Genomic DNA, 25,274 nt, shown 5'->3' with positions numbered 1-25,274 from the left:
ATTTAACCTGCACCCTCCCTCTGTTCTACCCCCTTCACTACCCCCTTCAGCCAAATGTGACGGCACCTCTGAACTGCAGCTGTCACCTTAAAACAGGCTGCATAGAGATTCCCAGGGATCCAACACACAATGAGTCGAGCTCTATTCCTTCAGCGATACTGTACGAGTAGGAATGATGGTTTTGTAAGCATTTTTTTGGATTAAATGTCCATTTTATTTGTGTGTGTGTGTGTGTGCGCGTGAATGCTAACACGTCTCAGTCAGAGTGACAGTGATGAGACACAGCTGTTGCGACAGGTGACAGCTTTCAGCTGCAACGCCACGGGATACTTACAGCTCCACTTAATGTCCTGAACTTTAAATTATACTCTCAAGATCGATTTTAGAGCTTCCTTATAGATATTATGAGTTCTTTACTGATTCCTTTCTCGTGAAGTTTTATTCCAATAGATAGCCATGACATGATGAAGATAATGATAGCAACAGGTGATGAGTGAGAACCCTGGAACACTGTTGATGTTACCTCATTTGGTGTTTTGACGCAGAGCTCTCACAGAAAAAGGAGGTTAATTGGGGCGAAATTTCATGAATGAGATGGGCATAATATCTGATGTACGTCACATTCATCCTCATCAAACCCATTCAGTGAGTACTCATGCAATGTGGTGGGGGGCTGGATCATCCTTTATGAGACCACGCCCATTAGGGTTTAAAAAAATAGTTCATTACAGGATAAACTCAGGAATTAACGGTGTTGTGATTTATAGTGATGCTTCAGTCTAAGGGGAAGTTTTAAGTGGAACCAGTCCATGGCTGGAACAAAAATAAATGACCCCTTATCATAACAGATACACAGGGATTTTTTCCCTTTAATTTGTCAACTGTCTTATATAAACAATGAATATAAATGTAAACTTCTGGTTAATAATGACAGTTAACTACAGTAATATTAATTAACGTGAATTAAATGGAAAGGAAATTTTAGCATTTGTGTTAAAATGCGTTTTTAATAGCTTGTGTCTTGAACCCCAGTCTGTGAGTCAAGATTGTATTAATGGCCTACAGATTGTTCTTAGAATGGGAGGACCACATGTAACGCTAGAGACAGAACTAAAATTAACACAGACCTCATCACAGGAAGCTGCAGGAGTATGTGGGTGGACATATTTTTCTATCTTTGTGGGGACCAAAGGTTAGGAATATCTAGCTGGTTGACTTTTGGCTGGTCCACATGAGGAACTCTCATGAGGATTTTCCTGTATAATGTGTTGAGGTTAAGGTTAGGGTGAGATTTAGGTGTAGGGAGAGTGTTAATGGGTAGAGGGTTGAAAAGTATGTCAGTGGAAGGGCCTTACAAGGGCAGTAAGACAAGTGTGAGTGTGTGAGAATGTGTGTGTGTAAGTGTGTGTTTGTGTGTGTGTGTGGGGGGGGTGTGTGTGTGTAACCGAAGCTGCTCCAAGACAGAAGGGGGGTTTGAGGACTCTCACATACATACACAACTCAGATAATGACACTTGGTTTAAAAGACTAGAGATGCGTGACATATATAAATCATTTTCTATATGATTATATGCTTACTTAGCCTAAGTGCACACAACGTAGCAGCGATGTTCATCCATACCACAACTTCTACTGTCTAATGCGTACAAACGTAAGGAAACTTATCAGTTTAGTCTCTCACACACAACGTCTTGTTAAATATATACAGAATCATTATATTTTCTTAAAGAAAATATAAAGCTTGGAAAGAAGTACCAGTGATCTTTGGCAGCTCTGGTTAGTGTGCATAGCTAGTAGAGTTAGCCTGCTTTGCTAATCTACCAATTATGATAGACTAGCGCGTAGCATGTATATCAAACATCCCAATTACACACTGATTAATGAATTATTTTAACTGATTCTAAATCTGAATCTAATGTAGGTCCTATTGGGTCTCGTTGGTACTGAAAAATAAACTGCTAGGCAAAAGCAGGGTTAAAGAGAGCTGTTGTTTTTTTAGACCGGTGTGTGTTTTCACCTGTGATAGACTTCAGATCCAAAGAACAGGATAAAGATTGTATGTAAACCTTTTTATTACAAAATATTCAGGCATTAAAGCTAGATTAATACAAACAAGTCTACAGACAAATAACAAAATCTTTATATCCTTGTTAATAATCAAACACTGCTTGTTCACAGCTGTTCTGATGATCGTAACACACAGGACATAAGGCATTACGAAGAGAAAGACGTATAAATATCCCTGTAAAGCAAAAAGTCAGTTATCAAGTACTAAGCCAATTTCATTCAGTTAGATCGGACATTTGAAGAGAAGATGCCAACTCCATGTGGGGTTTGAGAATAACAAACTCCTAATCAATACACAAAATAATATTCATCTCCATCATTGAGCGGCTGAAGGCTTCTGCATGGAGAAGTTGGTGTTAAATCTATAATGAACTCAGGTGTTGAGATCATTTATGAGTTGCTCAGGAGCTCCTGGATACACAACTCCAACTGACTTTATGTGACTAAAGGACATTCTTCATAATCACACTCTCTGGTGTTTATAATCATTTATAATCACACTCTCTGGTGTCACCCAAATGAGGATGAGGTTCCCTTTTGCGTCTCTCGAGGTTTCTTCCTCTTATCATCTCAGGCAGTTTTTCCTCGCCACAGTCACCTCAGGCTTGCTCATTAGGGATAAATACAAATAAATTCAAGTCTAATATTAATCTTGAACGTTTAGTACTATATGTCTTATGTTCTGTAAAGCTGCTTTGAGACAATGTCCATTGTTAAAAGCTCTATACAAATAAAATTGAATTGAATAGATCACGTGATGGAAATCAGGGTCTGTTCTGGCTGAAAGATAGATAAGTATGGCAACTCAAATCATGTCGGAAAGATCGTATTTATGAGCTGAAGTCAGAATTCTGATTTGTAAACTTTGATTTTCTTTCAGCTTTGAGTTTCTGAGTTTCAGTAAGAAAACATTTGTTCAGTTTGACAAAGCGGAAAAGGTAGGTATAGTTTGCGAATGGAATTCTTACCGCTGATTGGATGAGACCTCTGTCACTCAGGATATAAAAGAAGTAGGGTATTGTGTAACTTTATTTCTTGTACATTTACATTTCTTGTAAATTTCCACTGGCAAGCAAGGAGAAAATGGACTTCATTCAGCGCTACTCTGAGGAAGGACGCTCATATGGCGTGTTCTTGGATATACTCATAGCGTATCATGGCAAGTTTGCAATCTCTAAAAACACACCTTTGTTTGGAAGACTAAAACTATTCCAGATGAAAGGATGTAAGGAGCGCTATAAGAGCAGAGCTGTATTCATACACACACCAATACACTTTTTACTGCTGCAGCTACTTCCTGTAGATCCTGAGTGACAGACGTCTCGTCCAATCAGAGGGCAGAATTCCAAACACAAAAACTACAACTAAATAACCATCTCCTCACAGAAAACTCTCAACAATTCTAAGTTTTTTTTAAAAACTGATTTTACCTGAACATATATAAAGTCCCTGTATTACAAGTTGCTAAAATAGAAATAAAATAGGAATGTATCATAACAAGCACATTAATATGAACCTGTTAGAGAAAATGAATCAACAGCTTTTGACCAATCAGAATTGAGAATTTAAAAACAAGACTAGAAATTGGCGTTTGACGCAGTAAACACAGTTCTGATGGTTCACTCAGATATTTAGCTTTGCCCCTGGTCTCTGTTTTCAGGTGCTGCTCTAAAATCCTGCTGTTTATTCCAGTACATATATAAGGATATAAAGTATTTACACAACACAACACTGCTGAGGAGCTGATGAATGTTAACACTGTGAATAAAGAAACGCGTTGAAGCCATTTACATGCACATCTCTCAGGTAGATTGACTGATGAGGTATAGAAGATATTTTAACAGTTAATAGCAGTCACGTTATCAGCATCCTCGATGATCCTCATCCTCCTGGGGGAAAAAATGACAGAGATGATCATTGATAAAATGTCAATAAAAATTCGCAGGCTCCATCCGAGCCACCAGGTGAGTGCATTTTAAGAATTGTTCTGTCCTTAAATAGTGTAATGTGATACACAGATTTATTATTTTGCGCATTCATTGGCTAAAAATAGGGATGGCCTGAAACAGCTGTCGCTTTAGCGAGGGAAAAGTTGACTAGAATTTTTATGAATCACTGGTCTAATAGTAAAAACCAATCGTAGGGCAATTCATAATGTGTGTGTGTGTGTGTACCTATTCGTGGCACCACACAGGTCTTCTTGCACTCGTCCTCGGTATCGAATCGGTTGCGGTTGCCATGACAACCTCCATACCAGAACTGCGCACATGCGTTAGCGGTGCGGTCGTAGTACCAGCGTATGCTGTAATCACGACACGAACCCTGATCCAGGACCAGCTCACAGAGCGGATCCAGGGGCACGATTTCTGTTGATGAACCCAAACGCACACCACGTTATTACATAAAGCAACCAAAAAAAAATGTGAAAGCAAATCAGCCAAGCCATGTTCCTCATTTCCTCATACTTTAAAGGAAAAATATTCAGATTTCTCGGTAACATCAAGTGGCTTTTTATCTTATTAGAGAGGCTGATATTCTTTCCAATTAATTTATAGCTGCTATAAAGTAATTGATAATAATAAGTTTCTACAAAATTAAAGGTAATCATTCTTTATAACTAAATAAATCCTTTATAACTAAATAAATTATGGTAGTATAAGAGGAATAAAACATGCTGGGAAATGCTGTCACCCTGTCATTGCTTACTTTGCTGTAACATTATGGCCCCAAGTGTTAGATTTCTTACTTGTTGTCCAGTTAATTGCTGAGTAACACTATAGAAGGGTGCGTTTGAGTGTGTGTGTTTACCTTTAGGTAAAGGAGGTCGTGGGGCAGGAATGTAATGCACCGAAGTGGACGATGTGATTACGGTTGATGATGAAGGTCTGCCGTGTGTAGATGGTCTGTTGTACGATGGAACATCTCCCCTATTGCTGTGCTCTTTGCTGCCATCTGTATGGATATCTGTGGTGTGTGGTACCTGATTACAGAGATAAATTCCATTCAAAATGAGTCCAAGTGGCCTGTCATATTTTTGACATATAGGGCTGTTTAGTTTAGCTTGCTGCATATGATTTAATTCCACTAGAATATCTGACTAAAATGCTTGAAAGTACAGCTCACTTGTAACTTAAAATATGAACTATTGCTCTGATAAATAGATCAACTGATCAAACAGATCATGAACTAGAATTACAATAAACATACTAAACCATGACCAAGCATTATAGAAAAAAAATACAAAAAAAACACCAACTAGTTTGCTAAACACATCAACCCAAGAAAGGATCTTCAGTTAAGGCAAAAAGAAGTAGCAAAAAAAACCTCAAACATTGGAGGAAAGTGGGGAAGTAGAAAAAAGCTTTCAGGTGGCTCCAAATACATGCAGAACCTCAGGAAAATGAGATTTTGCAAGCTCTGTTGAACACTTTGACCTCTAGTGGGGATATTGTTGAGGGATATTGCTAGGGAACTTCTTAACCCAGTGGACCTGCAAATCCTTCAGGAGGCAGTGCCAAAAGCATGTAATGTTTGTGATATCGTTTGTATCTCAGTAGATGTGGTTAGAATCCTTTATAGCGACCAGACTTCCAGAGTAGAACAGATTCAGCAGTGGACAATGTGGTGGTGGTCGCTCAAGTGGTTAAGGCTCGGTTCATTGCCTGGAAGATCATGGTTCAAGTCCCAGCACTGCCGAGCTGCCACCAACCCAATCTGCTCCAGCAGTGCCATATCATGGCTGACCCTGTGCTCTGACCCCAACCCTCCAAGGATGGGATTGAAGATTTTATGATGAAAGATTTTCACTGTGCAGTAATGTATATGTGACAAATAAAGACAACTTAACTTAATTTGGTATGTGTGGTCAACAAGCCACTTCAATGTTGCATGGAGATCTGACACATTGCCCTTATCAAACTGGAATGGGGAAAGGGGGACCAGAGGGTATTATAGCGACCAGGCTTCAGGAATAAAATAGATTCAGAAGCAAACAAGGTTTGGTATGTGTGGTCAACAGGCCTCTTCAATGTTGTATGGAGATCTGACACAGTGCGCTTATCAAACTTGAATGGGTTAAGTGGGACCAGAAGGTGTGTTCAAATTACAGGTGAATCATACTCCTAAGACTTCCAGGAAGAGTCTGTGGCAGGGTCATGAAGAAGACATATATTTCTCTAGAAGATAGGTGAACCTAAGATTAAGGAGGAAAAAATGCTCCCAGGATGCAGCCAGCAATGGAGATGTCCAGTATTGAGGTCTAGAAGTAATGTCTCTGTTAATATTCAGATGATCTCTTGGCACTATTTGAACTGGACCTCTGACAAAAAATCAGCACCTTCAGGTCCATGGGCATGACTTCATTTGTGAAAAGAATAGGATGCTCCCTTGAGGTGAGGCAATAGATTTTGCCCCTGGAAAAGGAGGGTAAGTATCTTGGGATCTTATTCATGAGTGATTAAAAAAGAGAATGTAAGATTGAGAAGCAGCAGGCACTGCAGTTTTGCAGTTGCTATAACAGTCGGTGGTGATGAAATAGGTCCTCGGTTTGTTGACAAAGCTTTCAGTAAGTCTGTATCCCTAACCTAACCAATGATCACATCATGAGTACAGAGGTTCCTCCTTAGGACTTCTGGGTAGCTAGGTACATAGGGTGAGGATCTTGACAAGCCATCCCAGTACAGAAGGGCCAGTTGAGGTGGTTTGGGCATCTTATAAGGAATCCTGTTTTGTTGGCACCTGGAAAAACTGTATCAGGCATGATGCACTGGACGGAGATCTCAGGGCTGACCCAGAACCAAATGGAGTGATTATATCCCACAGAGGGATTGGGAAGATCTGGGGATCCCCTCAGAAGTGCTGGAATTTGTCACTGGAGCTAGAGACTTCTGGGCTGTCCTTCTTGGCTTGTTGCCACCCCCCACCAGAAAAGTGGATGGAAAATGAATGAAGGAAAAAATGAAAGCATCTTGAAAAAAATGTTAAAAACGTATTTAGTGCTGAAAACTGATGTGATCTGATGATCATTTGAACAGATATAATGATGTAAAAGAGACTCACCCCTGGAGGGACAGGTACTGGAAGACTATCGCCTCTTCCACCTCCATGACTGATTAAGACAGTGTGTGTCCCACTGTGAGTTCCTGTGTGTGTCTCATTGTGGGTACTGGTGTGACCCCCACTGTGGGTAACAGTATGTGTTCCACTGAAAGTTCCTATGTGTGTCTCATTGTGGACACCGGTGTGTCCCCCACTGTGGGTACTGGAGTGTGTTGCACTGTGAGTTCCGATGTGTCCTCCACTGTGGGTACCGATGTGTGTCTCACCGTGAGTTCCAGTGTGAGTCCCACTGTGAGTACTGGTGTGTGTCCCACTGTGAGTTCCAGCGTGAGTCCCACTGTGAATACCGGTGTGTGTCCCAGTGTGTGTATAAGTACCAGAATGTGTTCCAGAGTGTGTCCTGGTGTGTGTTGGGTCTACATTGTTTCCGTTATAATATCCACCATTGCTGATGCGGTTTCCATTGTTATCAGACTCATACAGGACACCATTGTTGCGGTTGAGATGGTTATTATATCCATTGCCATTAATGCGGTTAAAGATGTCGCCGTTCTCATCCTCGCAGAACTGACTGACCAATTTAGATTCCAGCGCTGAGAGAGAAAGATGAAAATGTATGACATTAGTTCTATTAGAAGTCATAAACAATTATAGACGTGTATAGAAATGGTTTAAAACAGTGCTAAGCTATTACTAATGTTAAATTAGCATTTTCATTGAATGGTGCAAGATATAAATAGACAGAATTTTAAGGCTTAGCTATGCATAATTGCTATACTAAATGCCAGTACTACGTTAAATGTAACAAAATATATGTGAGGAAATAATTACCTGGTAGGGTATTAAAGTCATCTATCTGAAAGACATGTTCACTATCGGGGTCTGAGGCGATGAGATCAAGCTCCCGGAGAAACTCGGCTTGTGCTGGATCACTGGCATTCACAATGCCCAAAGCAAACATCTCAACATTGGCAGCGTGCGCCTCCCGCACTGCGATCTCCAGCTTAACAGAGTCACGCTCATCTGTCTGTCCATCAGTGATGACAACAATCACCTTGGCGACCCCGGAGCGAGCATTGCGGAAGGCCTCACGAGTGGCTTTGCGGATGGCTGTGCCTGTGTATGTACCCTCGCCCATGTACGTCATCCTACGTACGGCATGTTTGACGTCACGCTTCGTGGCATATCTGGCGAGATCGAACTCTAGCCGAGCCTCCAGGCTGTAGAGCACGAGGCCGACTCGTGTGGCACTGTTTCCCACCGTCACTCGCTCTACCAGAGCCGTCACAAAGTCCTTAACGATCTCAAAGTTCTCAGGGCCAACACTCTCTGAGCTGTCAATCACAAATACCAGCTCCATTGGACGCTCCTTACATTTAATCCCGCATCCTGAAAGTTGTGTGGTTGTAAGGTTAGCGTAAAATATTCAAGTGCAATATGTATATATATATGCTTAACTACAAAATAAAAACAGCAGGAGAAGGTACCAGGATCTTACCGCATATTTCTCGTATCATTCTGATAACGTCTTCTCTCTGAAAAATGGTGTTCCAAATATGTTATTTATTAAAGAAAAAAGACATTCAATTTGACATTGTCCAGTATTACAATAATAAAATAATTTCTACTAGTAAAATAAAATAGTGTCAAATTCTATATTTCAATACAAAGCAGTAAATGTCTAGAGTTTTTCCTCAATATATTTGGTGTTTCTGTGTTTATTAAGCAGGTGAGTGGTTTTCTGACTCTTCAGCCTTTAGGTTTTTACAGTCACTAAACCAGTATCAAGTGCTGTGAGTGAATCAGAAGAAATCTCACCGTCAGACCTGACTCTCCTTTTGCTCCCTGTCGACCCTGAAAGACAAAAGCCAATAAGGAGTTTATATGAGGCTAAGAAGACAAAAAGGTTCCTTTTTCTCATAGCTTCCCTTCCCTAACTTTCTGGAGCAGTGGCTACTCAAGTGGTTAAGACTCTGGGGTTGTTGGTCAGAAGATTCAGGTTCAAGCCTCAGCACTGCCAAGCCATCACTGCTGGACCTCTAACCAAAGTCCCCAACCCTCCCCATCCCAGAGGCACCACACCAGGGCTGACTCTGTGCTCCCCACACCAACCTCCAAAGCAGTGATATGCAAAGAAAGAATTTCACTGTGTTCTAATGTGTATATATGACAAAACTAAAGGTTTCTTATTCACAAGGAGCCTCTTTCTTAAGACCATATTGGCTGATCAAATATACTTGAAGTGGCTGAACCTTTTCATCTTTGACTCATTAGTTATTGGAAAAAGAAATGCTGTAATCCTGGGCATTTTTCAGTAAGGAATAGCTGTGTTCATGCACATTTAATAATGCAGGCATCACTACACCACTGGTGGCATCACGGTTTGGTATACAACTTATTTTATACATTGTTTGATCAATTTGTAAATCTATTAGCATCACAATTGATGTACTATCCTCTAAAACCCTAACGTTATATTATCATGGGACTTACGGGTTGGCCTGATGCTCCAGGATCCCCACTGTCACCTTTGACCCCTTTCTGGCCTCGATCCCCTTGAGCACCACGATCACCCTAGACAAAAGAAAGAAACACAGACACATTTTAAAACTGAATAACTCCCCATTTTTACCTTTTCTACACGTGACAGTGTTAATCTCTGACCTTTGACCCTGGAAGACCCTCTCCAGGTGGTCCTCTTGGTCCGACCATGCCCTGAGCTCCAAACTCACCCTGAAACAACATTAAAGCACAGTTCAATCAGATACTACAACTCACTTTATTCCATAGTGTGTGTGTTAATCATCCACTAGCACCAGTGTTAGCTGGAGAGTTTTGGTGGGTGAAACTTTTTAATCACTTAAAAAAGGTTTTTAAAAACTTAAAACTATTGTGATACCTGTTACTCTTGCTCTAGTGCAACACGTTACGCTAACAGGTTATGTTATGTTATGTATATAGATACATGTGCATGTTATTTTGTGTTTGTGTGAGTGTTACCTTCGGCCCTTGTATCCCCTGCCCTGGAGGTCCTGGTGGACCAGATGGTCCCGGCCTTCCCGTGTTGCCCTACAGATTTCCAAGATAAAGACACACCAGCCTTGATTTTTTTGCCTCTACACTGGTCTTTAGTAGGCATTATTGCGTTTAGTTGCCAGTGGTTAAAGCCTAGCTAGTAAAATATGGCAAAACATCACTGCCCAAAGCTACCTCCTCACCTGATGTAAAAATGACCTTGACTACTTTTTGTGATACAGTTTACTCATACAAAAAACACAACTCACAAAATTTCTGTAAAGGATTGTGTGAAATACAATCAAGATAACCTTTTATTGTGTGTGTGTGCTTTTTCAACATTGTTCTTATTTTATTTGTTATTCTTGATCGTTTATTTGAAATCTGCAGCATATATTTATTTTGCATATTACTGTAAAGTTCTTGAAGCTGGTTCAGGAGAGATCACTAGAAACTTTAACCTTTATTCTCCAGGTAACTGCTGTACATCGCTACCCCTCAGAGAACGTGATCGATTTCACACGGTCAGTCAAAGCTCCAGTCAACTGACCCAACAAATTCTATGCTAGTTAAATGAATGAATATCTAAAGTTGCATATAGCAAACAGTCTGTGTTAATGCCACTTACTGATGGTCCTTGCAGTCCCTCTCCTGGTGGTCCTGGTGGCCCTGGCAAACCTCTAAACCCAATATCACCCTATAACACACGAACACACTTATACAGTATATCCAATCTAGACACACACACTTTAATTGCATTGTCATGAAAGACGATACCTTTGGTCCTGGCAGACCCAACCCTTCTGGACCGGGCTCTCCAGGAAGCCCGGGAAGCCCAGGAGGACCCTGTAATAAATGTAACAAAATAGAATAATTATAACTGATAAACTTTAAGAATTCTTTCATGCTGATAAATAGTTCACAGAGCTTGGTAGAAATGTGTACCGGTGGACCAGGGTAGCCATCTCCTTTTGGCCCAAATGGACCAGGAAGACCTGCTTCCCCACGATCGCCCTGAGAAACAACACAGCAAGAGATAATGCAGACACAGATTTTGTCATTAGGTTATAATTAAAAGCTGAGTTCAAACTCATGGGGATTAAAAATGATAATATTTATAATAAATTAATACTTTATTTTTTTTAAATAATATATATATATATATATATATATATATATATATATATATATATATATATAATTTTTTTAAATGACTGACTTTATTTTTTATTTATTTTGGATTTTTTTTACATGTGTTTATCATCTTTACAGTTGTTTATGCAGATTATTTGAAGCAAAATTCATGCCACACAATATTTTAAAGTCTTCCATTCAAGAAAACACATACCTTGATCATGTTAATATCAAATAAACGTCCAAAAAAATAAATAAAAATACCCACTAGAAAGCAGCTGAGAGCCAAAACACCTTCACTCACATTTCAGTGCTGACCAGCAAAACATTCATCTATACTAGGACACATTCTTTGTCTGGCAATCAGCAGCACGGATAAGCTCAGTCCTTCATCATTATAATTGTCACATTCATCCAGACCGTTGCACCTCTGGACATTACACTTCCATGCCAGCAGAGGTCAGGCTTTCCTGAACTACACATCAAACAGTTCCTGATTAAGGACAAAACATTCAGTTTGTGTGAAGTCTTGCTAGATTTAACATTTGTATAAATTCTGAACTTTGTATTTGTGATTGCTGATTCCATTTTTCAACGTTTTCCTTTTATTCGAGGTTTTATGATTTGCCTTTTAAAAGTATTTGCCAATCTACAGAATCCAGAGTACATGTGTGTGTGTAAACAGATTTAGACGATACAGGATAAGTGTTTGAAATTCAAGCACTAATCATAAAGGGGACAAATGGTCATTTTTAATCATCAAAACTGTTCAGAAAAATACGCAAGTATACAATTTGAGACTCTAGCTTGTTTAGTTTCTTGTAGTCATTGTGCCTAGCTATAATGTTTTAAGCATCTAGCATCGAGTTTTTAAGCTTTGTATATTTCAATTTGTTTTTTTTTGTTTGTTTAATTGAAAAAAATGTCTGGAGTTTAATTGGAAAACTCAAACTGTTCAGTAGTCAGGTCTCCCAGATCTCTTACTGAAATCCACACTTGATACAACCTTGAAAGTCGTTTAGAGAACAGAGATTGTTTGTAAATGAATACACCAGAAGGGCAGGTATCAAATTGACAGAGGCAAATTTGTTCCATTTGAAGCCTAAATCGTGACAATTATTATGTTATATCTAAATATGTGCAAATAATCAGGACATTTTTCTGTATTTGGACGTATCACGGTTTTTCAATGTCACCATGGTCACATGATTTTTGTCAGATTTTCATACACACTTGACTTTTGTGAATGGAAGAATTGTAACTAAAATTGTCTTTACATGCTGCTTGCTTCCTGTGTACACTGTTATTGTTGGCATTACAGGTTTAATCTAATTTATACACAAATTAGTCTCTTAGTACATCAGAGTCACGGAGTCTCTGTGTAGTACTGTAAAAATGTAGTACTGCAGCACAGTTGACAATAATGTTCATAATTCATGTTCTTTTCTGTTTATTATTGAAATATAAGCTGATAAGTTTGGATTTTGTAATGACCTCACCTGCAGTTCTACCATCTCCCCACCAGAGAAGACAGAGAAAACTTCCTGGTTAAAGAACATTTAAACCACTTCCATGCTGAACATCGGTGCAATGTATTGATAGTTCACTGCATACCAAGCCATTCATTCAACTACATCCCATAACCTTGTGCTCCACTACATCTGATTAAATGAACTCTATCATCTAGTGCTTGCTAATATTATGAACAGCAGCTAGGCTAATTCCTTTCCACTTGTTCCCTTCTTCTACCCATCCCGTGGCATCTAGAGATTGTGCCAGCTTCAGTAGACCTTCAGTGAGAAGAGGCCAACCCTGTGAGGATCCTGAGGTATCCAGAGATGGACCGGCTCCAGCTGGGTTCTGCTTCGTGAAGATTTTGGGTATTCAAAGCCAAGATGCTGACCCTATGTGGACTTTGAGGACGACAGCAACCTCCTAATGAATACACACACTAACATTCTACATATGCTGTATCTGCATCACACAACTGATTGTATATGACTGTAGAAAGGACATTGTTCATAATCCCACTCTCCGGTGTCACCCAAATGAGGATGGGTTCCCTTTTGAGTCTGGTTCCTCTCAAGGTTTCTTCCTCATACCATCTAAGGGAGTTTTTTCTTCTTTATTTATTCACTGATTTGATCATCTTGGTTGTCTTTGTCTCATTGTGAAACAATGCTTTCTTTCTGATTGTGTATTTTTTTTCAGATAAAGACAGATGGGGTTATTGGATTGTTTACAGACAGACGTCCTTCATCAATTGTCTATTTATTTTTCACTCTTCTGATTATGATCCCTGTCCTACATTTATTCCCAAATCAACTCTGTTCTCCTATGTATCTCAGTGTCTCTGAAATGCTCTATTTCTATTTATCCAACATTATGTCATACCTTTGGCCCAGGAAGTCCATATCCTGTTTCCCCCAATGGCCCTGGAGGACCTGGTGGACCTGCGTCACCCTGTAACATCATCACAATCTGTCTGTAATAGAGTGTACACATATCAGTGCACATATTAAATGTAGCATGACTGGTCAGTTATACCTTCGCTCCAGTTACTGTACGTCCTGGAGGTCCGGGTAAGCCGAGACGTCCTGATGCTCCTGGTTCACCCTAGAGGAGGACAAAACACAACGTTTTTTAAAGCAGAAGATCCTCCACTGGTGTCACTGCAAATGTTTTAGGATTTATGCATGACATACGCAGTCAATTTTAAATGCTCACTTTTGGTCCAGATGGTCCAGTGATTCCCGGAGGTCCTGCTAATCCACGGACTCCTCTTTGCCCCTGATCTCCCTGTGCAGAAGTACAACACACACTGATTTAGAAAGAACAAACTGTGAGAACAGACTGAGTGGTAAAATAAGACTAGAGGAGAGTTTACTTTTTCTCCTTGTGTTCCAACCCCTGCTGCTCCCTCTGGTCCTTTTGAACCTGGAACACCAGGCTCCCCCTAACACACACATACACACACATACACACACACACACACACACACACACATATTTCATTACATGTCATTATGTATATGGTTTGTAAGTGACAAATAAAATTTTAATTTCACACACACACACCATTGTTGTATAAGTGACAAATGAAATCATTTGAATTTCACACACACTCACACACACACACACTCATACACACACTCATACACACTACGTCACTGAATAATGGCAAAATACTGTAAATGTAAATGTAAAAATCCCCCTAGTAAGTGGGATGATGTTAAAAACAAATGCTTTCCGCATAAAACTGTCATATATAGAAAACCAATCTCTTTGATCCATGTATATATTCTATATAATTATTCCCAATAGTCTATTCTCTACATTTCATAGCTTTTCTCTTGGTTGCGCTGCTTCCAGCAGTGTATATTTATGATATTTATCCAATCATATTTCAGCCAGTGACTGACATCATGTGTTGCCAGGGTGAAAGTAATTTGCCTTAAGGCCTTCAGAATCAGTGCAGGCGCCCGGAGCTTAAAATAAGTGGCAATAAAACTGTTCCATTAACCAATCAGATTTCGAGTTGGCGTCACTGGGGCCATCTAGCAGGCATACGATTACGTCAGCAATTTCCCGTCCTTTGATTGGATAATTGGAGTAGTCAGAGGAAGCGAACCAAACAAACTAATTTAAATATATATTTTATCTCACAATGGCTGACAGAGGAGAAGAAATCGATTTGTTCGCAGACATCTTTACAAATGCATTTTCAAGGCTTACTGTAATAAAACTGACTATTCCTTGTGAGGTGTGAAATACTGTAGCCTACTTTCTTTTTTACTTTTTATTTAATGGTTGATTAGTATCTATTGCCGTGGCGTCATAATGATGGTATAGAGGAGGATTAATTCAGGAAGAACACCAGTGAAGGCCTAGGTGTGAAATCCCGCCACTGGTATATACATACTACAGAGATGGACATTTAGGACTTTTAGGATGTCTGGGACTACTACCTTTTGTCCGGGCGCACCGTCCTCTCCAGGTAACCCAGGTAACCCTGATAACCCCGTAGCTCCTGGTTCACCCTGCAGAAAAATCAGGTTCAAACATCTGGGAGCAAATCCGCTAACTCTCTACTTCTAACATTTAGAATAAAGTATCTCTGAAGATTGATGGACTGAAGGTGACCTGTGTGTTCAAGTAACACACAAAAGTTCAAAGCTGACCTTTGGTCCTGGTTCTCCTACTCCACTCAGTCCTGGTGCTCCAACTTCTCCTGGTAATCCCTGATCACCCTGTGAGCAAAACACACACACACACAAATTCTTTAGATTTAAAACTCACTTTGGTGTTCAGATTTATTTTGCCTTTAGATAACTTCCTGTGTTGTAATGTCCATTAGAAGACCTAGGGCCACTGTTTAAACCTTAATCCTCAAACATTTCTCAGAAAGGCATCCCATACTATAATCTTTCCATTAATGCTTTCTTATTCATGGGATTTTCATACCTTTGGTCCTGGATAACCTTCTCCTGGTGGGCCTCTGAATCCTGGGGGTCCACGTGGTCCTTCAGCTCCCTAAAACCATTCATTTATACCACTAGTTATGATCCATAATCATCACCTTTGCTCAGTAGATTTATCATGAACATGTCAAATGTCCCTGTCATTGTTTTCTTTTTTTTTGCAATTTCTATCCATGTGCTTTTTTTTCTGGCATTTGAGCAGACCCCCTTATCCAGAGCAACATACAAGTTATCTCATTTTGTATAACTGAGCAGTTGAGGGTTAATGGTGGCATGGTGGACCTTGGAATTGAATTGACAACCTGCCAGTCAGTAGTCCAACACTATAACCACTTCCCTGTGGTAAAGGTCACATTAGACTGAGAACTCATAGCTCAAAGCTGAAAACAAGCTGTATTTATACTTGTGGCCCTTTTATTTAGCTAGTTTGCTGAGATTCAGTGTGTTACCTGGCATCTCACACATGTTATTGGCTGTAGTGGAAATCACGCTCCCTCCCTGATTTAATTAGCTGATGGTTATGCTCAGGATCCCAGCAGTGGCCATTTGGTGGGCCTGGGATTTAAACTCACAACCTTCCAATCAGTAATCCAACACCTTAACCATTAAACTACCACATCTTTCGGAAATAATACACATATGATATTAATCCCTATAACAATGGGTGTTCATATTATTTTGTCCAACCCCTGTAATTTCATGCTTCCAAATGAAATTATCTTTATACCGATGTTTTAAATATGTAGAACCTTATCGCGGTAGCACTTAACTGCTTTGGTTTCAAAACTCAGTTCAAATGTTTTTTTCTACCTAAAGATAGAGTTTGATATATTTCTAAATGTTTAATTATATATAAACTTCTCATCTTAAAAAAAATATTAGGTGCATGAAGCAACTATATTCATTCATTTGTTTTCTATATTTCTAATCCCTATCCCAATTTAAATGGAATGTACTTCAATACCTTTTGTCACTGCAGTATAGAGGACACACATAAAATATATAGGAGGGGAAAAAATATATTTTTATATATATTATAAATTATATATATTATATATATATTTTTTATATTTTTTTTCCCAATTGTTTTATTTTCATCACCTTTTCTCCTTGTACAGCAAATCCAGGAAGCCCAGCTGGTCCAGGTAACCCAGGATTTCCATAGTCACCCTAAAACACACAATTTTGAATTTTTCCAATAATAATAATAATAATCATAAGAAGAAGAAGAAGAAGAAGAAGAAAAACTAATGTGACATCCTGTCACCAATCCCAGTACAATTCCCTTATTAAGATTACTTATTAAAAGTATTTACATTCATCTAATGTTTTATACAGCTGGGTAATTAAGGGATCAGGGCCTTGCTCAGAGGCCCAGCCTTAGCAGTTTGATGGTCCTGGGATTCAAACTCACAACCTTCCAATCAATAGTCCAACACCTTAACCACTGAGCTACCACATCCCGAATCATAGATCTACTTCCAATTTTCTCCATTTTTCAGCAAACACTGCAGCCATAACCCCCAACACACACACTACCACACACACACACTACCTGTGTTCAATCAGCCTCACCACATCACTGACTCATTATAAAAGACTTTTTAACCTGAACACTTTGTGAAGTCTCAGTAATCACTCTGTGCTGTTGTTACCAAACCTTTGTATTTTGTGAATGTCTGACGGGTTTCCTCGTTTGTTATCGCTGGAATATCGACCTGGAGTTTGCCTGACGATTCTGTATAGTGTATAGTGTTCTGTATAGTGTTCATTAAACTGCCAAACCTGCACATGCATCCATCTCAGAATATCGTCAATCCTTAAATCACACTCCTTACATGCAGCATTTGCATTTATGAGAAATCATCCCATCATAAGCATCAGAGCAAAACGCCCTCCATACTGACTGCACGTTATTTTAACTGCCTGAAGCCGCAGGTTGGATAATCAGACGTGTCATGGCTTGCTCTGTGATACACCCAGCGAGACACTGGCAGAGAAAATGATTTTTCTCGATGTAGACCCGATGACACTAACAAGCTATCACAGAAAGGTGCCTCCAGCTCTAATATCTGCTGTTTAAACAAGGAAGGAATTAAATCACTTAGCTTTATGCTGTTATTGTAAATGAGTTACACTTTGTGGGAGTTTTGTTTGTGGAAAACAGCTTGAATTGGTTAAATCACAAGGACGAGCAGTGAAGACACACATGTAATGACTTTCTATGAGAGCGGTACTCACGTTCCACACACGTGAATAGAAGAGTGCTCAAATCTGCCGAAAAATCTGTGGCATTACTAGCATTTCTCGTGATTGACTAGTATTACTAGTGCTACTATGGTATTACTACTACTTATCATAGTGCTGCCATGGTCACTTAACAGGCTGGAAAAATCTGGAAAAAATTGTAAGATCATGAAATATGTTTCCCTCAGGGATGAGTACTTGGGCTGCTTTTATTTTAAAAATGATCTGCTCTCCTTAGGCTCAATCCAACAAAACAACACACACAGTAATGCTGATGATACACAGACATACCCCCATCATTACAGAGCTATAGACTCACTGTAACCCGCAACAGTGTTCACAGAACATAAATAAGTTCAGATCAGTTAGGACAAAACAGAGATTCTTGTGTTAGGCAATTAAGGCAATTAACGACTCGAAACGCCTGCTAGATTAAGATATTACCTTCACCTTCACCATGTCAAAGCAATCAACAACTACCAGTGGGAGTGAATAGTTTAGAGTGCACATGATCTCTGGCAAAGAGACACACTGCTTCTCCTTCATCTCATATCATATGATGCATATATACACTGGTGAATTTTATATATACTGTAAATTCCAGATCACCCCCAGAATGTGTCATTTTAGCCAAAAAAAACTGATTAGGAAAGCTAGTTGTGCCAAAAAATACTAATAAATGTTATTACTATAGCAACCAGTAGCAGCGATTTGTGGCGATAAAATCTCACAAATGTGTCCTGTGTAAAAGTCAGTACAGTCTTCTTATATTACCTTGTCTCCTTTAATTCCAGGTCCAGTCTGTCCTCGCGGTCCCCTCTGACCCTCTGGTCCCCTCTCTCCCTGTGAAAATAAACAAATAAATAATGACTATAATGTTTTATGTCTGAGTCTCTACATATTTGTAATCATACCTCATTCTCTTCTCTCTGATTGTTAACAGTAAATGGAACTGAAATGAAAATCTTTATTGTTGATAAGATTAAATTGTCTGTGATGAGACATTCAAGCTTTTGAAGAAGCAAGCTGTATGAGATTTCCTCATGGATATTTTGATATTTTCCTTTGGATTTTTGTTCATACCTTTGGCCCAGGTAATCCCTCTCCTGGAGGTCCTTTATCTCCCTGCACTCCTTGTGGCCCCTGAGGCCCCTACACACACAGAGACACATACACTCAACAAAAGTCTATTAATAAAATGAATATCCAGTGAAATAAACAAATAGTAGAGTGTGTGTGTTTACTGGTAGGCCAGGTTCTCCGAGTCCTGGTGGTCCGGGAGGTCCAGCTCTGCCCTGAAGTCCCATCTCACCCTACACACACACACACACACATACACATCACTCAGTACTGGTTAGGTGTACAGGGTGTGATTACAGGGAGCACAGGGTAGAACTACTGGTTAGGTCTACAGGGTGTGATTACAGGGAGCGACTACGGGGTGCAGCTATCAGGTTCGTTTACAGGGTTTGATTACAGGGTGCTACTACACGGTGCTATTATAGTGTGCATGTATAGGGTGCAACTATCAGGTGTGAAAATGAGGATCAACTATGCTGTGCTGACCAGCTATGTGGGGTGGTCAGGTACATGTTTAATCTGAGCCTCAGCCTGGGAAGGTTCCAATGCTGTGGAAAACTTCCTGCGTGGTTCCAGTACCAAAGACTGCTCACCCCAGGGAATTGACCCACTTCAGACCTGTTGCCTTAACTTCCCACCTCCCATGAAGACCATGGAGAGGATCTTCCTCTGTCACCTCTGTTCCTTAGTGTGCACAGTCAACCTATTGCAGTTTGCATATTGGCCTGGTATCGGTGTGGACGATACAGTGATCTACCTGCTGCACCAGGCACTGACTCACCTGGAGTCTACTGGAAGCACTGTGAGCACTGTCCAAGTATTGTTTAACTTCTCCACTGCTTTCAACACAATTCAGCCAGCACTGTTGCGTGGAAAGCTTGAGTGGTCGAGGGTGGATGATCACCTGGCCGCATGGATAATCGACTACCTCACCAACAGACCACAGTATCTAAGGTTGCGTGACTGTGTGTCTGAGGTGGTAGCCTGTAATACCGGGGCTCCCCAGGGCACAGTGCTCTCCCCGTTTCTTTTCACTTTGTACACCTCAGACTTCAGTTATAACACTAACACCTGCCACCTCCAGAAGTTCTCAGATGATTCAGCCATTGTTGGATGTGTATCCAACCGGGAATGAACAAGAATACAAGGACGTCATCAAGGACTTTGTTGACTGATGTGAGTGTAACCATTTGCACTTGAACACCAGTAAGATGAAAGAGATGGTGATTGACTTCCGGAGAAGGAGAACACTGCACTACACCAGTGACCATCCAGGGCTTGGACACTGAGTTGGTGGATAGGTTCAAGTACCTGGGAGTCTACCTAAACAGTAGACTGGATGGATAAAACTGATGCTCTGTACAAGAAGGGCAATATTTGCCTCCACTTGCTGAGGAGACTAGAGTCCTTTGGAGTGAGCAGGACATTATTAAGGACTTTTTATGATACGGTGGTGGCCTCTGCAATTCTCTACACCATAGTCTGCTGGGTGGGAGGCAGTACAGAACAGGACAGGAAGAGACTGAACAAGCTGGTTAGGAGAGCCAGCTAGAGGGTGCTTAGGGATACCCGGATGCTTCTAACATTTAGGTGGTTGAGTTCAGTCCTATAACGTTACTTTTGTTTTGGACGATATCTTACCTTTGGTCCAGCAATACCAATTCCAGTTTCACCCATAAGCCCAGGTGGTCCAGGAAAGCCTCTCTCCCCCTGAACACACACACACACATTTGATCTTAGCTGGGTTCTGCTAAGAGACATTGCTAATCCTAGTCTATATATAGTACTAGCTTAACTTGTAGTTTTCTAGACTCGGGCAACATAATGCACTGGAATATTTCCTTTAATGAGCTCAGTCCATATAGTGCACTACATCTCGACTAAGCCTAAAAAAAAAAGTGGCAGTCACATGACCAGTCAAAAGGCATAAAAACAGTGAAGGTAATGACCATGTATAAAATTATTTCTGAATTAATCTTTCGAAAAGTTTAAGTAAGTAAAATCTTCCTGGGTACAGCTCCATCATAAAGATGCGAGATGGAGAAATACTTTGAACAGTGAGTTGTTTAAAATGATTTTTCATTTATTTAATATTTTTCTTACTCAGTGAGCAATTCCAGTATAATTTTTCATTTTTGTTATTTTTTTTTTTTTACTGTTTTTGTATTTATTATTATTCTACAATTGTAAAAATGTTCAAACTCTAGATTTCTATGAACAGAGGTGTACACACTTTTGGGTGCTATTGAAAGAGAAAACTATTTGCACATAGTCAAGGCACCTGAGTGATTCCGATTCATTCTGTTGGCAGCTGCTGGACTGGCAGTGGATTTGTTCAGAGCTGGAGGGTACATATCAACGTCAAACACTAACATAACAAGCAGCCTTTCTCCTGGAGGTTGTGTAATATCACTTAAACAGTGTTTGGGTGTCAAATTGACAGAAACACTTGCTTAAAACTTATCTCTGAACCACATCACTGATTACTGATCAGTGTACAGCACAGCGCAATTGAATAGGCTCGGTCTGCAGAATGCGCTACACTCACTAGAAGTAGTGTACAAGGGTCAAATGGGACAAAACATCAGCCTTGCTCTGCATGGTGCACTAGGCACAAACTCCAAATTGCACTAAACTTAATCTGTGTAGTGCACTAGACTAGTCTGTGTAGTTTGGTAGGTTCATTGTATATTAATACACTAGGTTCAGACATCATAGTGCACTAGATTTTCTATAAACAGTGTAATATTTCAGTTCGGGTAATGAATAAGCCTTGCTCTACATAGCGAACTAGACTAGATTAGTGCACTATATAGACTGAGACTAGTGAAATATATAGACTGAGCCTAGTGCACTATATAGAGTGAGACTAGTGCACTATATAGACTGAGCTTAGTGCACTATATAGAGTGAGACTAGTGCACTATATAGAGTGAGATTAGTGCACTATATAGAGTGAGATTAGTGCACTATATAGAGTGAGACTAGTGCACTATATAGAGTGAGACTAGTGCACTATATAGAGTGAGACTAGTGCACTATATAGACTGAGACTAGTGCACTATATAGACTGAGACTAGTGCACTATATAGAGTGAAACTAGTGCACTATATAGAGTGAGACTAGTGCACTATGTAGAGTGAGACTAGCACACTATGTAGAGTGAGACTAGTGCACTATATAGACTGAGACTAGTGCACTATATAGAGTGAAACTAGTGCACTATATAGAGTGAAACTAGTGCACTATATAGAGTGAGACTAGTGCACTATGTAGAGTGAGACTAGCACACTATGTAGAGTGAGACTAGTGCACTATATAGACTGAGACTAGTGCACTATATAGAGTGAGACTAGTGCACTATGTAGAGTGAGACTAGCACACTATATAGACTGAGACTAGTGTACTGAGACTGAGACTAGTGAACAATATAGACTGAGACTAGTGTACTGAGACTGAGACTAGTGTACTATAAAAACTGAGACTAGTGACTGAGACTGACACTAGTGTACTGAGACTGAGACTAGTGAACTATATAGACTGAGACAAGTATATTATATAGACTGAGACTAGTTTACTATATAGGCTGAGACTAGTGTACTGAGACTGAGACTAGTGTACTATATAGACAGAGACTATTGACTTAGACTGAGACTAGTGTACTATATAGACTGAGACTAGTGCACTATAAAAACTGAGACAAGTATATTATATAGACTGAGACTAGTTTACTATATAGGCTGAGACTAGTGCACTGTATAAACTGAGACTAGTTTACTATATAGACTGAGACTAGTGTGCTGTATAGACTGAGACTAGTAACTAAGACCAGTGCACTATATAGACTGAGACCAGTGACTAAGACTAGTGCACTATATAAAATAAGCCTAGTGCACTGCATACATTGTGTCTAGGAACTAGACCCTTGACAGTGTCTCACTTACTTTGTGTCCCGGTGTTCCCCGGGGTCCAGGGTCACCATTAGGTCCAGGCAAACCCTAAGTTTTCTCAAAAACATAAAAACATGACAACACACCCTCACACACTTCAGACAATTTGTTGATATGGCGTTGTGATGTTTTCTAATCCGCCACCTGGTCACAGCTGAGAGATTGTTACTGCAGTAAAATGAGCAGGAAAGAGTGAGTCTCTGTGTGTAAAAACATCTAAACAACAAACCTGCAGTCCTCGGTTTCCACTGACGCCCACTGGACCCTCAGGACCCTGTAAAGAACAAAACATACAAAAGATCTGCATCAATATCAGTCTATGAGATGTCCAGTAAAGGGTCAGAAAATGCTCAGTCAGTCCCTCCAGGATTTCATGTTTTTGGGATCACAGAAATTAACATAAAATCAAGAAAATTCTGTGATATTTGGAGGACTGATCAAAATGTGCACAGATTTTCTGCCGATTTGGGTCGAGACACGTCATGTGACATCACAACATGATGTTCTATTCACATGCATGGACCATGAGGACGGAGCTCAAAGAATATGTGTCTAAACTAGTAGGAGTTTGTGTGTTTGTGATTTCACCAACTCAACTTAAAAAAACACAAAAAAACTCAAAAGCCGCAGCAAAATCTATTTTTTTAGCCACAGCGATCACAAAAAACTTGAAATAGAAATAGTGGAAGGACTACTCAGTCCATCAGTGTGTGTGTGTGTGTGTGTGTGTGTCTGTGTGTGTGTGTGTGTGTGTCTGTGTGTGTGTGTGCGTGTTGCACACTCACTCTGTCTCCTTTGACACCAGGCATCCCACATTCACCTCTCTCTCCCTGCAAAAAAGCAGGCCATAATTTATTAAAGTATAAATTTTAAAGTGTCAGGAGTTTCACTAAGCAGCAGCTGACCATCAGGGACAGAACAGCACCATTATTTATTCACAAGAATAAGTCAATTTCGAAACATTCGGCATAACCTCCATGTTTCTTACCTTATCTCCTCTACTTCCTGATTTGCCCTGAAGCACAGTGACCACAAATAATTATCCAGTGTGTTACATACTGTGATGAAAATCTCATAAAGGAAGGAATAAGATGGAGACTGACCTCTGAGCCGGTTTGCCCTGGCAGCCCTTGAAATCCGCTCTCACCCTATGGCAAGTAGGAAGTCAGATTTCAAACAGGAGTTTATTTCACTATGTGCTGCTCATAGTCATTTTCCCTACAAATAACAGTGAAGAAGGTTTCAGGATATTGCATTATACTGGATGTGTTTATATGCAGTGACCTAAAAGAAGCTTTGAAAGAAGCCCTTAGTGTCTAATGAGAAGCTAGTGCCCTAGATAGTGCCCTAAATGCTGGTACATAGTCTACTCTCAGCCTACGTTGTTCACTAGACACTAGCAAACTAGTCTCAGCCTATTTAGTGCAATAGACACTTCATAGACTAGTCTCAGCCCATGTAGTGCACTAGACACTTCACAGTAGAGGATTTGCAGCCTGTGGAATGCACTAGACACTCGGTAAATTAGTCTCAGCTCATGTAATGAACTAGACACTTCATAATATAAAAATAAATTTTAGGGATAAATAGTAACTTATCTTTAAACATAATATTATTGTATCTTCTATTCCTCTGTAAAGTTGCTTTGGGACAATGTCCATTGTTAAAAGAGCTATACAAATAAATTTAATTGAATAGTAGACTGGTCCCAGCCTATGTAGTGCACTAGATACTTCATACCATAGTCTTAGCCTCTGTAGTGTACTAGACACTAGTAGAATAGTCCCAGCCTATAAAATGCACTGGACACTTAGTAGTAGACTAGTCCTAGCCGCTGTAGTGCACAAGACACTTAGTAGCTGAGTCTCACCTATGTAGTGTAGTAGACATTGTAAATTAGTCTCGGACCAAACCCTGAAGTTTGTTCTGTGCAGTGCACTAGGTGAAGTCTCCATAGCCCAACATGTAGTGACCTAGACTCAATCTGGAATTTACACGCCAAAGAAACTCTGCATCTCGGCACCTCATGTTGCATTTTAGAATAAAAATGTAAATGTTTTTCTGACCTTTTGTCCTTTTGGCCCTGGACTTCCATCATCTCCTGGTCGACCTCTTTTCCCCTGCGATATAGAGACAGGGGAGAGATTGAGAGAGAGAGAGAGAGAGAGGTGTAAACTAGAGGTGAAGTATTTGCCCTCAACAAACCAACACAGATTATTCAGGATGAATTTTTAGGCTCAAGA

The 25,274-nt window shown here is 40.0% G+C and overlaps 1 protein-coding gene across 2 annotated transcripts in view; it reads right to left on the bottom strand.

Annotated features, from left to right (window-relative positions):
* Positions 1-2,062: 2,062 nt before the first annotated feature.
* Positions 2,063-25,274, bottom strand: part of col28a2b (collagen, type XXVIII, alpha 2b) — a 38,058-nt gene continuing 14,846 nt past the window's right edge. For both annotated transcript variants that reach the window (XM_058403052.1, XM_058403053.1), the window contains 31 exons: positions 25,098-25,151; positions 24,135-24,179; positions 24,020-24,046; positions 23,817-23,861; positions 23,261-23,305; positions 23,026-23,079; positions 20,723-20,791; positions 19,246-19,314; positions 19,085-19,153; positions 18,776-18,844; positions 16,856-16,924; positions 15,738-15,806; positions 15,455-15,523; positions 15,242-15,313; positions 14,162-14,230; positions 14,002-14,073; positions 13,822-13,890; positions 13,669-13,737; positions 11,086-11,154; positions 10,918-10,986; positions 10,769-10,837; positions 10,126-10,194; positions 9,790-9,858; positions 9,619-9,699; positions 8,944-8,979; positions 8,624-8,660; positions 7,957-8,514; positions 7,126-7,718; positions 4,876-5,047; positions 4,242-4,433; positions 2,063-3,956 (listed from right to left, as the gene is read on the bottom strand). In XM_058403052.1, the coding sequence (XP_058259035.1) occupies positions 3,949-3,956; positions 4,242-4,433; positions 4,876-5,047; positions 7,126-7,718; positions 7,957-8,514; positions 8,624-8,660; positions 8,944-8,979; positions 9,619-9,699; positions 9,790-9,858; positions 10,126-10,194; positions 10,769-10,837; positions 10,918-10,986; positions 11,086-11,154; positions 13,669-13,737; positions 13,822-13,890; positions 14,002-14,073; positions 14,162-14,230; positions 15,242-15,313; positions 15,455-15,523; positions 15,738-15,806; positions 16,856-16,924; positions 18,776-18,844; positions 19,085-19,153; positions 19,246-19,314; positions 20,723-20,791; positions 23,026-23,079; positions 23,261-23,305; positions 23,817-23,861; positions 24,020-24,046; positions 24,135-24,179; positions 25,098-25,151 (3,126 nt within the window). In that variant the 3' untranslated portion in view covers positions 2,063-3,948. The remainder of the gene's footprint in view (positions 3,957-4,241; positions 4,434-4,875; positions 5,048-7,125; positions 7,719-7,956; positions 8,515-8,623; positions 8,661-8,943; positions 8,980-9,618; positions 9,700-9,789; positions 9,859-10,125; positions 10,195-10,768; positions 10,838-10,917; positions 10,987-11,085; positions 11,155-13,668; positions 13,738-13,821; positions 13,891-14,001; positions 14,074-14,161; positions 14,231-15,241; positions 15,314-15,454; positions 15,524-15,737; positions 15,807-16,855; positions 16,925-18,775; positions 18,845-19,084; positions 19,154-19,245; positions 19,315-20,722; positions 20,792-23,025; positions 23,080-23,260; positions 23,306-23,816; positions 23,862-24,019; positions 24,047-24,134; positions 24,180-25,097; positions 25,152-25,274) is intronic.

Source organism: Hemibagrus wyckioides, linkage group LG11, assembly GCF_019097595.1.
Source record: "Hemibagrus wyckioides isolate EC202008001 linkage group LG11, SWU_Hwy_1.0, whole genome shotgun sequence".
Classification (NCBI taxonomy): Eukaryota; Metazoa; Chordata; class Actinopteri; order Siluriformes; family Bagridae; genus Hemibagrus; species Hemibagrus wyckioides.
Note: the sequence above shows the minus strand (reverse complement) of the source record. Positions and strands in the feature narration are given on the sequence as shown.